This window comes from Hippopotamus amphibius, chromosome 4, assembly GCF_030028045.1.
Source record: "Hippopotamus amphibius kiboko isolate mHipAmp2 chromosome 4, mHipAmp2.hap2, whole genome shotgun sequence".
Classification (NCBI taxonomy): Eukaryota; Metazoa; Chordata; class Mammalia; order Artiodactyla; family Hippopotamidae; genus Hippopotamus; species Hippopotamus amphibius.
In genome coordinates, this window is record NC_080189.1 from 84,829,958 (window position 1) to 84,847,044 (window position 17,087).

Below are 17,087 nucleotides of genomic sequence, written 5' to 3' on the forward strand. Positions count from 1 at the left end.
TTGGAATATAGATGATTTTATTCAGAATCTCTTATGAAAAGTTCTATAATAGAAAGCTCAATCTATGTGGAAATAACACTCACCCATAGAAACTGAAGTAGTCAGAGTATACTCAAAAATATAGAAATGAGACGAAGAAAAGCACTGAAAAGTAATTCTAACTTAGTTTACTATTAAAATACTAAAATATGTTTAAAATATGGACATACGTATGATTCTATATTTCAGCCTAGTATTCTGACCAGTTCAAATCAAGATAATGAAACTTTTCAGAAATAGGTAATATTTTACTATATTTCCTACCATGCTTGGAGAATTTTAGAACCATTCCATTTAAAGAATTTCTTCCTTCTGGGTATATGAAGCCTTAAGTTAAAAATTATACCTGATATTACATATGAGGAAATTCATTGGTTAACTTTTAGTGCCAAATTTATTTTAATTCATCTTATCTCTATGAATATAACAAATCTTTCATAATCAGCCCTTGCTGTCAAGCATTTCCTCCTACCAGAACTTCTGTTGCATATAGAAGATCAACCCTTAAAATGTTACTTTCCTTTTATAATGGCTTCATTTTTACATACTAAAATAGATTCGAGGTAATGAATCTCATGGAGCTTAGTGGTGGCTTTCAAAACTGTCACCATCTGGGCAGAACTTTTCTACATGGTCTTCCTCCTCATTAGAGGAAGAAATGGGCAGATAGCATCAATTTAGTCAGCAAGCAGAAGGCTTCCCTTGGACTCCCTGGTGACGCAGTGGTTAAGAATCCGCCTGCCAATGCAGGGAATGCTGGTTCAAGCCCTGGTCCAGGAATATCCCACATGCCGCAGAGCAACTAAGCCACAACTACTGAAGCCCGAGTGCCTAGAGCCCATGCTCTGCAACAAGAGAAGCCACTGCAATAAGAAGCCCATGCACCACAACGAAGACTAGCCCCTGCTTGCCACAACTGAAGAAAGCCCGTGTGCAGCAATGAAGACCCAACGCAGCGAAAAAATTAAAAATTTTAAAAATTAAAAAGAAAGGCTTCCCTTGTCTACCAAGACCAGTAGGGTAAAAAAAACCACTTTGAAATGGACTGTGTGACTTAGTTACATAATTGAGTAGCTACATTGTGTCTTGACTAATTCTAAATTCTGCCAACACCCTGTCATCTTCCCTTCCACCTCCTATGGCGTTTGTAAACTGAAGTTTCTATTTTTCTTTCTTTCCCAATATTTCCTCCTCCAATTATCAATTATTTGTACTCATCATTTCCTTTTCTTTTTCTTTTTTTAGGAAGGAGCAGGCAGGTGATCCAAAGCACGAGCTTATAACAAAAGGGATGTTAACTAAATTCCAGGGACAGCATCTTACAACAGTCTTACAGTCTTTCCTAGAGAAATCCACAACTGCCCTGCATTTGTTGAAGGATTCTTTCACAAATAATTGCAACTGGTAATATCATAAGCAGAATTCTCTGCTCAGGTACTGAGTGGCTCATTCAACCCTTATGCAATTATTTCCAGACCTGCTGATTCTTTTTTTTGTTTTGTTTCCAGAGGAGCAAGCTTACATTCATGCTCACACAAGGATGACTGAAGTACCTTTATCCAACTTGGCTGGCCTGAGAGGAATTGCTTGCAGAATTCTGTAACGCACACTAACCTGAGGCTTCAAGAATGATGTTCAACAGGACATAAGTCACGTAATACTTTAAAAACTAGTTTTGACCTTGTTCTAGTGTTTCCTAGTTACTTTGGCCTCTGTTGAAAGCGGGGTTATTTGCAGCAAGCTTCAACTTAAATGTAGCCCTAGGAGACCAGAAGGACTATTTCTGGCCCCTGTCTGCAGAAGTCCAGCAAAGGCCAGGGACCCAGGTTACTCATCAGCCTGGGCTTCCTGTGACCTATGAGGATGCAGGCCTAGCCATATTCACACAAGGAGGTGAGCACACTTGGTCAGGGGTGTCTTGGTTGATGCAGGAGTCAGTGGGTTTGTACAGGGAGTGAATAGCACCCGGCACGTGGCAGGTTTCAGTAAATACTTTATTGCAAAGATGAATGGATGACAATGAAAGAATAAATGAATGAAGAGTTGACGGAGAAAGTAGGAAAGCAAAAAAAAAAAAAAAACCATGATGGGTGGGCAGGCGGAAGGGAGAGGACCTGTCAGAAAAAGGCAGTCAGAAGGTCTCAAAACAAACCAAGGACTTGGTAGGGAAAAGAATCAGCAATGACAGAAATAACGATGAATGAAAACACAGCTGCTAAAGGCAGGTCGCTGGGAAGTGGACAGTAAGCTCCACGAAGTCTGATTACCATGATAACGAAAATTATAATGATGAATCGAGTTCTTCCTGTGAGCCTGGATTGTACTAAGTGCTTTACACAGATTTGCATTTTTAATCCTCACGTTGCTAACAGGCAGCTGCTATCATTACTCCCATCTTACAGCTGAGAACACGGAGGCTTAGAGACGTTAAATACGACATGCATAGAATCACACGGGGCATAGGTGGGGGAACCAAGAATCCAGCTCAAGTCTATTGAAGCTCGAAGTCCACGATCTTAATCACTATGTTAAAGTGCCTCCTCTAGGGACTTCCCTGGTGGTCCAGTAGTTAAGACTCACGCTTCCAATGCAGGGGGTGCAGTTTCAATCCCGGGTCAGGGAAGTAAGATCCCACATGCTGCACAGCATGGCCAAAAAAATTTTTTAAAGCAAATAAACAAAAAAATTTAAAAGAACAAAACACCTGTCTGCTCTACATAGTCCCACTGTTTAGCATGGTATCTGGCCTGTAACAGGCACTCAGTAGTATCTGTCAAATGAATAATGTGGGTTTATGGCACTGCTGTGAACTTGAGCAAATTCCTGACCACCTCACTGATTTTTAGATATGTATGCCCGGACTTACCGCATTTTAGAAGCTAATACAGGGTCATTAAAGGACTCAAACTCCCTTCGTAAGGCCGGCACATTGTATTTGCATTATATCATTCTCCCCAAGCTAGGGTGATATCATGTTACTATTATCACCATTTTTCAAGCATCGATAACATACTTTATATAGAACATACATTTAGATCCAAGAACTTTTTCAAATCTAATTAGTGTGATCTACATCCTTCTTTTGCATCTCTTTTGCATGTTGAATCATCTCTGAATCTAATGTTCCTTTTCATCTATAATTGCTGAGACATTTACATTATGCATTTTATGGGCTCTCACAGTTAAAAAGGGCTTTAGAGACACATCTCCAATCATTTCACTTTATAAACAAAAAAGAAAAGCCCTGAGATGTGAAATAATGATTTCAAAATAACACTTTTTTTTTTTTTGAGTGCTTGTTATATGCCAGCCCTTAGGCCAAGTGCTTCTCATATATCCTTATTTAACTTGACAGATATTATTACAAACTCCATTTTGCAGAGAAGGAAGCTGAGGCATGGCGATTTGCTCATGTAATAGAGCAAATAATAAATGACAGTCAGGATATGAAGCCCCGTCACCCAAACTGAGCTTTCAGCCACTATCCTACATGATGTGTCCAAGGTCGCTTAGCTTGTCAGAGGCAAAGCTGAGAATGGGACTCAAGTCTGCTGCCTCCCAGACCAGTCTTCACTCTATCACTTTGTTTTCATTAATGTTTTGAAACGCAATGACACTTCTGAAACCATTTTGATTAATTGAGAACAGTGATTTGCAAAATCTGCCTTCTTCAATGTTACCCTGATTCTATTGCTTCTTTCAGAGAATGTTTTCAATGGCTCCCAAAGTATGGCATGAAGGAACGTAGACTCTCCAGACTCTGGTTCAAGAGGAAAAGTGAGTCATCTGTGGAGTAAGAAGCAACACTTACATAGATAATGGAGAGAATTCCATTATAGTTTTTGGTTGAAACGTTGAGGACGATCTTTAGCTGTGAGACCAACACTTGGAAGGCAGCAGCTGTTGTGAATCCACCAACCAAAGGATCTGCCAGGTACCTCACTATGAATCCAATCTGCAAACCTCCAAATATCAACTAGAACAAGAAGAAGGAAGGAAAAAGTAAACGTTTGCCTGGGAGAAGGACCAACCCTTTTGAACTATTAACAAATTAAACTTAATACCAATTAAAACTCTGGTAGGGACTTCCCTGGTGGTTCAGTGGCTAAGACTCCAGGTTCCCAATGCAGGGAGCCGGGGTTTGACCCCTGTTCAGGGAACTAGATCCCACACGCTACAACTAAGAGTTCGAATGCCACAACTAAAGAGTCTGCACTCTGCAACTAAAAAGATCCCACCTGCTGCAACTAAGACCCCGTGCAGTCAAATAAATCAATAAATAAAATTTAAAAAACAACGCCTCCCAAAAAAACTCTGGTAGCCTGCCAATAACACAAAAATACTTATAGCAAACAAATCTGAATTTCTTAGTGCCCTATCTCTCCCCTCCACCACTCTAAAATTGAAAACCATCTGTAGTATGAACCCTATTTCTAGATAAGTATTTCTAGATATGTAATAAGAAAAGAAAAATTCATGTAGCTTATTTCTGTGACTTGCAGTTTCCATGGCTCTGCTCACCAGAACATTTTTTTCTTTTTATGATTTCTGGCACATTTCCCTTCTCTTATCCTCATTTGAATCACACAAGTTCTTCTGCCTTTTTTTTTTTTTCCTGTCTCTGATTTTGATGATTAAGTGAGCCTTAATAAGTGGGGGCTTGCCTTCTAGCTTAAAAAATAATTTGGGGGGCTTCCCTGGTGCTGCAGTGGTTAAGAATCCGCCTGCCAATGCAGGGGACATGGGTTCGAGCCCTGGTCCAGGAAGATCCCACATGCCGAGGAGCAACTAAACCCAGGCACCACAATTACTGAGCCTGTGCTCTAGAGCCTGCATGCCACAACTACTGAGCCCATGTGCCACAGCTACTGAAGCCCGTGTGCCCTATAGGCTCCCCCCTCCCCGTGCTCCACAACAAGAGAAGTCACCACCATGAGAAGCCTGCACAACTCAACGAAAGAGTAGCCCCCGCTTGCCACAACTACAGAAAGTCCCCGCACAGCAATGAAGACCCAACGCAGCCGATAAATAAAAAGAAATACATAAATAAATTTATAAAAATAAAATTAAGTAACTTGGAGGGTCTGGTAAATTGATTTGTTTTGCTTTTAAATGACTCTTTAAGTTCACATGCTTCATAGTTTGTGCTTTCAAATCCAAATCATGCCAATCTGTCTGTTCCTCGTAAGCCCATTACCTGTATGATTCCAACCAAAAGAGTAAGGGTGCTAGCGATCAATACGCGCGCTGCATCTCTAGCCGCAGAGTCTGTCACGGTGGCATTCAGTGCGCTTCCATTACTGCTGGATTCGAGAAAGCGTTCATCGGGGGCCATGCTCAGAACAACAGATCCCACCATTAAACTGACCACTGGGAAAGGTCCTGGCGAAAAAAAGAATCTATCAATTAATAATCATTAATCACTTGTAAATCAACTATCCTCCCATGAAAAAACTAAAAAAGAAAGTATTAGTAATTGCAAACGTTCAGGCTCAACACGTCTGCAGAGGATTAGAAATACCTGAATTAGCTATGATTGGGAAAATACGCTTTGTTCACAAAAGAAGCTAAAGAGCAGATGTTTCAAGGCATTCGTGATCCAAAAATGAGCAAGAGAGACATGTAGGTGGTCATTATAACACAGCTTTCAGGCTGCTTTGTAAGTACACAGGAAGGGTGTCTAACCTATCTGTGTGTGATCTTCACATGTGTGGGTGGGGACAGGGAAGTGGAGCGGGGAGTTGTTGAGAAAGGTTTTCTGGCAGAAATGATGTACTAGCTTAGTCCTTACTTGTTCCATCTTATTTTTACTCCACGTAAGTTCATTTCCTAGAGCATCCCATGTCCTGATCTCTGTGGAGCTGAGGACCTTGATCAATATTACAGGGTCAAAATTAGGTTAAAGAAATAGCCAAGGGAGTATAGGGTTTCTCTTTTTCTCTCCAAGACAAATTATTTTTTCATATCAAATGCCAGTCTGTAAGAGTCTATGTTTCAAAAGTACTTTTCTTCCAGCAGCCGCTCCATTCACTACTGATATTTTTATCCATGATGAAGACGATCCTATCCTTTGATCATGGAAGGCTTTAACAGTGGGGAGGGCACAGTATCAAAATCCAGTAACCTGGAGTGTCTAAATGTATAGAACAGCAAAGAGAAAAAAAAATCAGCTTCTGTGTTCCTCATCTTGTCATGCATTTGATACTGATCTACTCTCCCAGGTGAGGAAGTTCTTTTAATCAATAACCTCTTCCTGATCTCCTTTTATAGACAAGGTAATATGCCAGACACTGGAGGAAACACAGCTAAGGATAAGGATACGGGCTGGGGGTATAGTAGTAGATGGCTGTATTTGTTTCAAGAGGATTGCCCAGGTAGACATGTCTAGCCAACAGATGGATGTAGGCGAAAAGTTATCTCAAGCATAAATGTCAATGTTGCAAAATAGCATTAAAATACTCATTTACTAGAACATTCTAGCAGAAGAAAATTCAAATTTTAGGAACATCAGGAAATAAATCTATTTTGGGCCATAGCAAGAAGGACAGCCAAGCTTAGTTTCTAAATTGTTTTGGCACGATTCTGCCACTCTTCCAATATTAGTGACTTAAAATAAGTATGCTCTTTAATAAGACAATGAATATGTATTTGATGAACATAATTTGGTAAAAGCTAGGTTAATCTAGTAAAACAGCAGGTTCAAAGACCTCCTGATTTTTTTCCCCTTGTCATTTTTTATTTTAGAAAACTTTCTACATATGGAGTCAAATGTATTACATTTCTGAAAAGCAAAACACACTAAGATTGGAAGCTAGATTACAATTTTTTAACAATCTTTCAGTTTTCTCTTCTTCATTAAAAAAAGGGTTACGTGTAAAGCTTACACTTTACACTTAAGAAGAACCATTGCATCACTGAACAGGAAAAGCAGGTAAAGCACTGATGCCCTTTCTCCCTAGAAAACATTAACAAAGACATGGAAGCAGAAGACACCTAATATAACCCAAACACAGTAAATGCGAACAAACAGAATTGTATATGCTTATAATTACCAACTGAGATGTGTCTTGATGTTCCGAAGATAAAGTATGTCAGGATAGGGAAAAAAGCAGAGTAGAGACCATATCCAACAGGAACAGCAGCTAGTAGAGCATACGCCATGCCTGAAAGTACATCCAAAATGATCAAATTCAGAAACAAAAGTTATGCTTTATGTCTGCTGTACAGAGAAAGGCCTTTTCATAGATCTCTTCAATTTGCAGCTCATCCTGAGTGATTTTCTTATTTTGCATATGGTCTGTGGCTACGCTAGGATGCAGAACATGATTCGAATCAGCTGGGATAATGATTGCATCTCACGCACCACCTGCTCAAAGGAGAGGCCCCAACTGATCAGTAATTCAATCATTCACTCTTCAGATGAGTGGAGAAAGTCGTCAGTTGTTGATTAAAAATTCAATCAATTCAGTTCAAAGGCTCAGGCTCGTTTTGTCAAGAACTGTGTCTCTCTGTGTTATGAGGAACACAGTCACTGTTGCACTGCCCTTTCTCCTTTCTTGTTGGGGAACAGAAGTTAGATCCAAACAAAGCAAAAAGTCTGACCTTCGTACATAGCATAGGCCCTCCACTAGGAGATCAACATCTTTGCCAGCCTATCCCAAGTGGCTTCTGGGCCCATGAATGTCATAGTGTATGGAGAAATCTCAACCTTTCCGTGTACATGGTAGTTGGAAGACAATAATGCGTTTCCTTTTTTTTTTTTTTTTTGCCTTAAACAACAAACTTTTATTTCTCACAGTTCTGAAGACTGAGAGGTTCAAGATAAAAGCAGATTCAGTGTCTGCTGAGGGCCCTCTTTCTTACCTCCCTACATTTCACTCACTCACAGTGAGAGAAAATCCAGCCCTTTGACTTTTGGGTCATTAATAAAGGATTACATTTATAACAGTGGAAAAAAAAAAGTGGAAACAACCTAAATATCCTGGCCCCCAGGTGCCCAAAATTATTTATTGAATGACTGTCTCAAAACAGGAAAGTGGTTAACTTAATTATACTTCATATATTGTAATTCTATGAACTGAAATTATGCTGTATAGAAATAATTTACTACTAATAATTTACATATCTCCAGTACAACACAGTACATATAAGAAATAAGTGTTAAAAGACAGGATTCAAAATAGTGATCAGGGAATTCCCTGGCGGTCCAGTGGTTAGGACTTGGCACTTTCACTGCCATAGCGCAGGTTCAGTCCCTGGTTGGGGAACTAAGATCCCGCAAGCCGAATGCCAAAAGGTACAGGGCTAGGGACACACACACACACACACACAAAACAGTGATCAGTATGCATGCTTTCACTTTTGTTAAAGTAAGCATGTTTGTCATATGCATTTTAAAATATGAAAAGATGTAATATAATTCAGGTATGCAAAGACTATAATATAATAAACACCCACGTACCCACCCTCTAGCTTAAGAAATGAATCACTGCCAGTATAGTTGAAACTCTCTATATAGTCTTTCTCAATCACATCCTCTTTCCTCCCTTCACCTTCAGGAGGCAACCACTATCCTGAATTTAGTGCTTATCATTCTCAGACATTTCTTTATATTTTTACATAAATATGCACTTAAGTGTCTAATAGGATATTTGCTAAAATTTGGGTTTAGTGGGTTACCTATATGGTAGGATCAAAGGAGACTTCTCATTTGTTGAAGAGGTATTTTTTTCGTGTTCCTTATATGTATTTTCTAGTTTCTCAGAATAAACATTCATTCATTCAACAACTATTGATGATGTACCTTCCATGTGCCAGGCACTGTTCTAGGTTTGGGGGAATGTGGGAGTGGGCAAAACGAAGTCTCTGCCCTTGGAGAGTTTGCATTCTAGAAAAATCTGTATTACTGATGCAAATGTTTTCATATACAAATTACAACAAGGAATTCCAACAACCAGTAGTCCTAAGAACATAGAGTAGAAAGGTGAGGGCACAAAGGGAAGACGAGAGAAGGAGCAAAAACAAAAGCAAAAAAAATTAATAAATAAAATTTAAAAAGAAAAGAAAAGAAGGAGCAAGGAATGAAAACAACCTATTTCCTATGTACTGTTTTCAAGTCCTTCCCAAACTTCCACTTCCCTAACCTGGGCTCTGTAGTCCTTACAGTCCTGGAAAATGGGGGCTTGCTTTGGTTTTCACTTACTCTCCTATTTCAGGACAACTACTACTCAAATATACTGTAATCATATTATAAGGGAATTTGGTACAACGACTTTGAAATTATGTAATTTGTAAAGAAATTAAAGCCATTGGTTTAAACTATGGAATCTCTTGCATGGGCACCCTTCCTGTGTAGGATGGTGGTATGTATTGATAAACATTCAGAAGCATCTAGAAGGCAAAAGGATCAATAGCAAGTAGAGAGCAGGTTCCCCACAGCTGCGAATAAAAGTAGCACTAAAAGGGCTGCACTGATTTCTTGCTGCCTAGTGGGAATTTTCTGTTAATAATAAAAGTAAAAAAGATCCCATGATGCTTAGCATTTCTGGTTTCTCAGTAACTCCGATGTTTTCCCCCGCCCCTCAGCTGCCCAGCCAGCGGTTACATTGGTTATATCGTGGACCTTGCCATCCCTAGAAACTGCAGCACCACCTCTGAAATCTCAGTGTTGAGCCTCCTCCTCTCCACCAACAGCCGCCTAGCCTTTCTGCTCACCTACTCCAGAATCCTTACTGCAATGTTTCTTTGTCCTCACAAGGCTTCTCATCCATGAACTGATCCACATCCTTGGCACCCTCCTGTCTTCGCTTGCCTCCCTGTTCATAGAATTTTTGCAAATCCTGTGAACTTCCTGGCTTCACTCTCTCTCTCCTTCCCCTGTCTTCTCTGGTAAAGACAAACCCAAGCATCACCCTTTTCCATGCCAGCATTCAAGCAGCTGGATAACGGAACTAAAGTTCTCTACATTTGGGCTGGCCAGTTTCACGTAAATTTCATGATGCCAAATCCCAGATGGGAACTCCAAACTGCCTGGCCATCCAATTACATTTCCTCAGGGAGTGCGCTTTTCCTCTCCGCGAGACAGCTACTTGGATTTCCCCTCCTTCCCTCAAATTCCCCATTCCCCCTTCTCCATACAGACACAGTTCAGAGAAGAATCTTAGACTTCATCCAAAACATGGAATCCATGAGATGTCCATTGGCTTTTCACCAAAATTTCAAATCTCTCTGCATCTGCACTCTTGCATCTGTCTTTTCTCCTTTGAAAAATGGAGGAAATATCCCACCTGCCTTTAAGGAGCAGCACTCCCACTTCTATCCTTAAACCCATCTACACTTGCCCCTTCTTGGCACTTTTAGTTGTTTCTCCTCTACCTCGTGGACCACAGATCTTTTTATCTGCTAGGTCATTCCCACTGGGTCACATCTATGTTCTAGTACCTCCTATATTAAAAGAAAAATAGATCCTCCGGTCAATCCACCTTCGTCTTTTATGCCTCTGGTTACAGCCATGTCTCTACTTTGCTTCACAGCAAACCTCCTTAAAACCATTGTCTGTGTTCCATCACCAAGAGTATTCCACACTACAGACCCAGCTATAATTAAAAGAAGGAGAAGGAGAAGGAGAAAGAAAGAAAACCACCAACTCCTTTCTTGGCTCCTGACCCCACATTCCTCAGATTGTTCTTTTTCTCTAACTTCCTGAGCCCAACCTCCTCATGTTTCTTTGTGGCCCCTCCTCATTTCCCAGACCTTGAAGTACTCCAGCCCGGTTCTCCTCCCCATCTGTCCTTTCTCCCTAGGTAGTCTCAGGCATTCCCGCTCCTTCAAATATCACCTCTAGAGTGATGCTTTCTGGACTTTTACGTCTAGCCCAGACCTCTCCAGGGACCTTCCCACTTCTAGTAGCTCCAGCTCCATATTTGGCCTCTCAAACGTGGCAAGTCCAAAAAGAAACGCTTGGTTTTCCATTCCAATCCTGCTCCTCAGCCAGTCCCAATCCATTATCTGTGATTCCTGCTCCAAGATATATTTCAGAAGACTTCTTTGGCGGTCCAGTGGTTGAGACTTCGAGCTTCCAGCATAGGTGGCGAGGTTTCCATCCCTGGTCGGGGGACTAAGATCCCACATGCCAGTGCAGTGCAGCCAAATATATATATATATATATATATTTTTTTTTTTTTAAGAAAAAAATATAAATATATATCTGTATATTTCTGATCTGTGCAGCTCTCTCAAATCTCCTGCTTGATTGGCTTCAAGCTCCAAAGTCTATCTTCAGGGCTGGGACTTGGGAGAGGCAAGTGAGGTGCCTGGGGCGCATTATTGAAGAAGGCCCCCAGAGTGTGACTCACCTACCCCATCTTAATCCTTGCCCTGCCTAACCTTATCTCCTCCTGTTCACTCCCCCAACCCGCCCCTTCCTCCACCCACACTGGAATTCTTCTCTGTTCCTCCCTTGAAAATACTACGCTCTTTCTGACCTCAGGGACTTTGCAGCTTTGCCTGGTACACTCTGCTCCTTACATGGCTTTCTCCTTCCCATCCTCCCAACTCTGATTAAATTTCACCCCTCAGGAAGGCCTTCCTTGATCATTCTATCTAAGATAAACACTCCCTCCCCAAATTAATCCCTGTTCAAGCCTATTTAATCCACCATAATAGATATCACAACCTGTAATTATTTTTTCTATTTATCTGCTTATTTATTTAATTCCTCTGTTTCCCATTTAAAATGAGCTCCATGAGGTCAGTCCCCCGGCCTGTCAGTAAACCACTGAATCCCCATGGCTGGCCTGTAAATATTATTAGAGAAATGAATGATGATGATGGATGAGTGTGTGAATGAACCAGGTTAACCACCCAGAAGCTCACCTTACAAAGATAACTTCACGGGCACAATGTTTCTAGAAAACGTATCACTGATAAAGTGAGGAACTGCATCGTTTATGCAATAAGACCCTAGGAATTAGACTCTGGGTTCAAATCCCAACTCCACCACTTACCAGCTCCATGACCTTGGACAGGATACTTAATAAACAAAACTAAAACTAAAATTAATTCTTATAAGATACTTGTCTATGAACACTGGGGGGACACAGCTTGAAATACCATTTTTCGTACATAAAGATGGTTCATTATCAGGAATGCAATTCAGTCCTCTTCAGTAAATGTTTTCGGGGCCACCTATTTGGTGCCTGTCTCATGCTAGGCACTGGCTACACAAACATGAATCAGACAGTTCCTGTCCCCCAGGAGCCACAGGGGTTGCTCTGTCACAGCTATTAGAGTCCACTGCGTACACCACACTTGGCATCATTTAACATACGAAGCTCACCACCCCATCCAACTCTCCCATCCACCTTTGTGATCGAAAACACAGTTGATCAGGCTGCGGCTCTGTGGGAATCTCTCTGGCCTGCTCTGAGTAATCCTGAGAGCTCTGTAGGCAAATTTTGGTGCATGACATTGCTCAACCACTAATTACTAACTTCTGCAATAGTCTATTTCCAAGCCATCTCTCTACACAGATTTCTACCCCACCCTACTTCCCATCATTTGGCAAACTGAGACTTAACCTTCCAGGAAATAGCCCTGATGACTCCTCCTCCAGGAAGCCATTCCCGTTTCCATAGGGCTGGGTTGAGTGCCCCTGTGTGCACTCCCTTCCCAAGCAATGTTACGCCTTCCATGGTCGGTCCCTCCATGGACTTGTTATCTATTCCCTCGTTGGACTATGAGCTCCTTGAAAGCAGAAGGCGCATCTTATTCATGTCAGAATACCTAGTGCCTGGCACCTATTAGATGCTCCATAAAATTGTAATAAATAAATGAGATTTCTGTTTTCATGGTCCAGAGGCTTTGTAGAGTTGAGGTGAGGGCAGAAGCAAGATGACTGGGGCGGGGGTGCAGAAAGGGAGGGGAGGGGGTTTACAAAGGAGAATGCCCATACTGCTACTCACCAGCTATGCAACAGATTTCCAAGATGTTCATGGAACTATGGCAAGAGGCCATTTAAAAAATGTCCTGTGTTGCGACATTTTGCCAGAAGATTAAAATATAGGGATGGATTTAAAAAGGGAAGTGGGAGGCAAGGGCAGAAAAAAACCACTTACGCGTAGCCCAGGCTAAAATACTTCCTTCCCTTTCGCTTAAGGCAGTTTCAAACTGCAGGTCAAGACCATGTTTACAATGTAAAATAATTTAACGGGCTACAATCATCACTTAAAAAATATAAGGAGAATAGAATAGGACAGAATAGAAAATATCAGAGTGTATCATTTGTAGTGAGGGTAAATATGCTTTCACAAAACTTGAGATACATATGTACACATCACGATGTAATACAGATTTCTCACTGTGAGCTGTGATCAATGAAAATTGAGAAGCCACTGCTTAGGTGATAGGGCTCTAGTAGGAACCATGCAGCTAAAGAAGCGGCAGGGTTTCCCAGGAAGAGAAGAAAGGTGAATCTCACCACTAAGGGGCAGGCTCTGGAGGAAAGATGAAGGCTGTGAAGGATAAGTCTTTGGTGCAGGAGGGACCAGAGGGGTAGGAACGGCTGCTGGAGACTGTGATTCTCCGTCACTTGGGAGCTAGCCCACCACCATCTTACCTTGTAGTGTCCCCACTAGCCCAGTACTAACTCCCGAAATGATATCACTAAGCAGCCACTCCTTGATCCGGTATTTGGGGAGCCAGTCCAAGATGGGCAGGAGAGTCTTCAGCACACCAAGGGTTCTCTTTCTTGAACAACTGTCAAAAGGCAAGAAAACTGGACTTCCAATCCAATCTCGGTCACAACCCACTGCACATCACTGAGTTTTGAACCGAACTCTGCTAATGTGTCTAACTATTTAGAAAACAAAATAGGAATTGCATGGAAAATACTAACAGTGACGTGCTTACCAAGTCTTTGCCAAGAACTCTATTTACCCTTTTAAAGGCACTGTACTAGAAACCACAGGATTAAGTGTTCCCTCCCCCCTCCCATCTTCTTAATCCTCTGAGAAAATATCCCTAAACAAGAACCCATTTTCTGGTCCAGCCACAGACTGATCAATGTAGAGTCTTTAAATGGTGATTAATTTTTGGACTTCTAACCCAGGCGCCTTCTTCTCTTTTTCTTTCAAGAAACATAAACAAACTCTCTATATTTGGGCAATGGGAGCTTGGAGCCCGTTTTTACAAAACTCTTAACATGATGAATATATATCTTGTTGTACCTTGCTACCTAGTTTTTAAAATTCAACAACCAATAGGTAAAAGAAAAAACATGTTAAAAGTAGGTACACACAATTTGACTCCTGATTCAAATCAGTTATTTTAAAAATTATATTTATGAGACAATTTGAAATTTTGTTGACAATTTTTTATATTAAGAAATTGTTTTATTTTTGTGTGTGATAATGGAATTGTGGTTGTATTTTTCAAAAGAGTCCCTAAAGATATATACTGAAATAGATACAGACAAAACAACAACAAAGAACACTACAGGGGATTTGCTTAAAAAAAAAAGTGGAGTGGGCAAGTATGTGGTGAAACAAGATTAATTTTAAGTTGATCATCCTTGAAGCTGGCTGATGGGTAAAAACACAGGTGGGAGTTCATTACACTACTATGCCTACTTTTGAATGTATTTGAAATGTTTTATAATAAAAGGTTTTTTTAAAGCAAGAAAATCTAGCAGCAGCTGACAGTTCCCTTTTTGTTTGTGATGTTTACTTACGGGTGGCACGTTTGGGTGTAAAGATTGATGGAGGTTCTTCTTGGGGGGCCCTACAGCCTGACAGTGGAGAACTTGGAGTGCACCGCGCACAGGGTTCTCGCCTTCATTCCGTGTCCCTAACTGAGTAGCATCCTTCCTAGAGGAGCCTGGGGTTTTCAAGGACTCTTGGTCAGGTGACGGGTTATCCCATCACCTCTTTGTGATCGAACACCTTGCTCTCCCACTCTCCTCAGCCTGGCCTTTACGAGTAGGGACCCGCTGTACTCCAAGGCGCACTCCAGGTGCCCTCAAGAGAGGAAAAGGAGACGAGGCTCCCCAAACACACTCCCTCCAAAGAGGAGTTTGCGCGACTAGGGTCGATTAGGGCCGAGAATGGTGGAGCCACCCTCCCACCAGGAAGGCCAGAGTCCGTAAGTTGACAAAAGGCGGGTGAACCCGGCAGGGCTGCGGAGCATCCTACGCTCCGCCGCTGGGTACGCACGCAGGTCGGCGCGCCCAGATTCCCGGCTTCACTGAGCCCCGCGCCCCGCCCGCCGCGGCCGCTACCTGCAGCCCTTGGCCAGGCTCTCCCGCAGCGTCCTGCGCTCCTGCAGGCGCCGCTCGTACTGCTGCTGGAAGGCGAGCTCGCTGTAGACCGGCCGCGACACTACGTAGCTGCAGCTGTACTCGGGCAGCGGCGGCGGCTCCAGCATGCTGCCCGGCACTGCCATGACCCTGCGAGGCGGAGGGCGATGAGGAGGGAGAAGATGGCACCAGGGAGGAGAAGAGGAGGTGAAGACCGCCCGTTAGCTGCCTCTCGGCCGGCTGCACCTGTTGCAGCAGATCCCCGAGAGCCTGGTCCGCGCGCGGCCTCTCTCTGCGCCCAGGCCGGCCGCCCCCGGGCGCGTACCTCCAGCCTGCAGGGGGCCCTGAGGACCTCCTGGTCCCGAGCCTGCACCTGCTGCCCGGCGCTCCCGTACTCTAAGAGCGTGAACCCCGCGCCGGGGGCTGCGGGAGCCCGACCCAGTCCCCTCCGATGGGCCGCCAGGGCGCTGTCCGCGTCCTGAAATCTCCCCAAACCCAGGCTGGGGCCCGCGGCGCGCGCGCCGGGCAGGAAGGGGACCCCGTGCGCGTCCCTCTATCCCCGCACCCTACCCAGGGCGCAGCGCCAGGCAGGCCCTGGGAAAGAAGCACAGCCCCTGGGGCCGGGAGTAGGACCCTCAGGCTACGCTCCCCGGGTCCCGAGGCTACGCGTGCGCTGCAGGCAAATTCCAGCAGCCAGGCGCGCTCTCCCGGGGACAGAACTTTGGGCGGGTGGAGCAGGTCTCAACCCTTGGCCTGTTTTCCTAGCTTCCTTCTCGCACTCAGCTTCTCAGAAAGAAGGCTGTACTGTCCCTGCCAGGCGGCTCTGTGCCTCCCCCCCTCCCACCCCCCCGCTAGTCCCATCCCCAACCAGCGATGCCTCCCCGGGAGTTAAGCCGGGGCGGAGTGGGTTACGCCGCATCTTCAGCGACGATCTCACCTGCTTCGGCTCACGTCCGGCCCGGAATGCCCCCGGGACAGCCGTTCCGCCGCCTTTATAGCGCTCGCAGAAGGCAGTGAGACGTTTTGTTTATGGAGCAACAGAGACACCTTAGTCCAGAAGAGGGACACACAGGCAGCGGTCTTCCAACACCTATCCTAGCGGGAAAAAAAATCCTCCCCCTCCCGAATTATTTCCCTTTCCCAAACCAGGAAGGCTAAGAACCTTACTGGCTCTCACCCAGGGGCCACCTGAATCCTCACTCGCGACCCCAGTTACTCACGTGGGTTACGAGGTCAGGGGCGGGACATCCCCTAGGGAACTTGTTCCAGGATAGCAGAGCCCAGCGTGAGAGAAGAGGTCAGAGATTGCGGGGAGTGCTGACCTTGACTCCTAGGTTGTGTGAATCCGGAATCTCCACGGTCTGGCACATGGCTCTCATACTAGGTGGGGAGGAGGAAAGGAGCAGCGGCCAGTTTTACATTTAACAAGGCTTTGGATTTTTTAGAAGGACCCAGTGGGTGATGGCTATAGTGAATTCATAATTTATTCATAAATCTTAGAAATACGAACTTTTCTGTGGTTGTGTATGTTTCACTTCACAAAATCAACTGCCCAGGTGGCCCCCTTTCTTACCTGACTGACTCCTTGGTTCTTTTGATCTTTTTTCTCGTTGATCTGAACAGTCAAGGAGGGAATAAGCTGGACTAAACAGGAATCAAAACTAGAAGAGAGTGAGTGGGGAATGGGATGGATGCTACCTCCTCAGTGTTTTGTCTTTTACTGGGATGAATCTTGCTAAGACTGACTAATTCGGGT

General features: G+C 43.5%; 1 protein-coding gene across 1 annotated transcript in view; it reads right to left on the bottom strand.

Annotated features, from left to right (window-relative positions):
• Positions 1 to 16,842, bottom strand: part of SLC26A4 (solute carrier family 26 member 4) — a 55,530-nt gene extending 38,688 nt beyond the window's left edge. Inside the window, exons 1-6 of the mRNA XM_057732053.1 lie at positions 16,269 to 16,842; positions 15,314 to 15,481; positions 13,655 to 13,794; positions 7,092 to 7,202; positions 5,237 to 5,421; positions 3,851 to 4,015 (exon numbers count right to left, since the gene is read on the bottom strand). Coding sequence (XP_057588036.1) covers positions 3,851 to 4,015; positions 5,237 to 5,421; positions 7,092 to 7,202; positions 13,655 to 13,794; positions 15,314 to 15,477 — 765 coding nt within the window. The 5' untranslated portion in view covers positions 15,478 to 15,481; positions 16,269 to 16,842. The remainder of the gene's footprint in view (positions 1 to 3,850; positions 4,016 to 5,236; positions 5,422 to 7,091; positions 7,203 to 13,654; positions 13,795 to 15,313; positions 15,482 to 16,268) is intronic.
• Between the last annotated feature and the right edge of the window lie 245 nt (positions 16,843 to 17,087).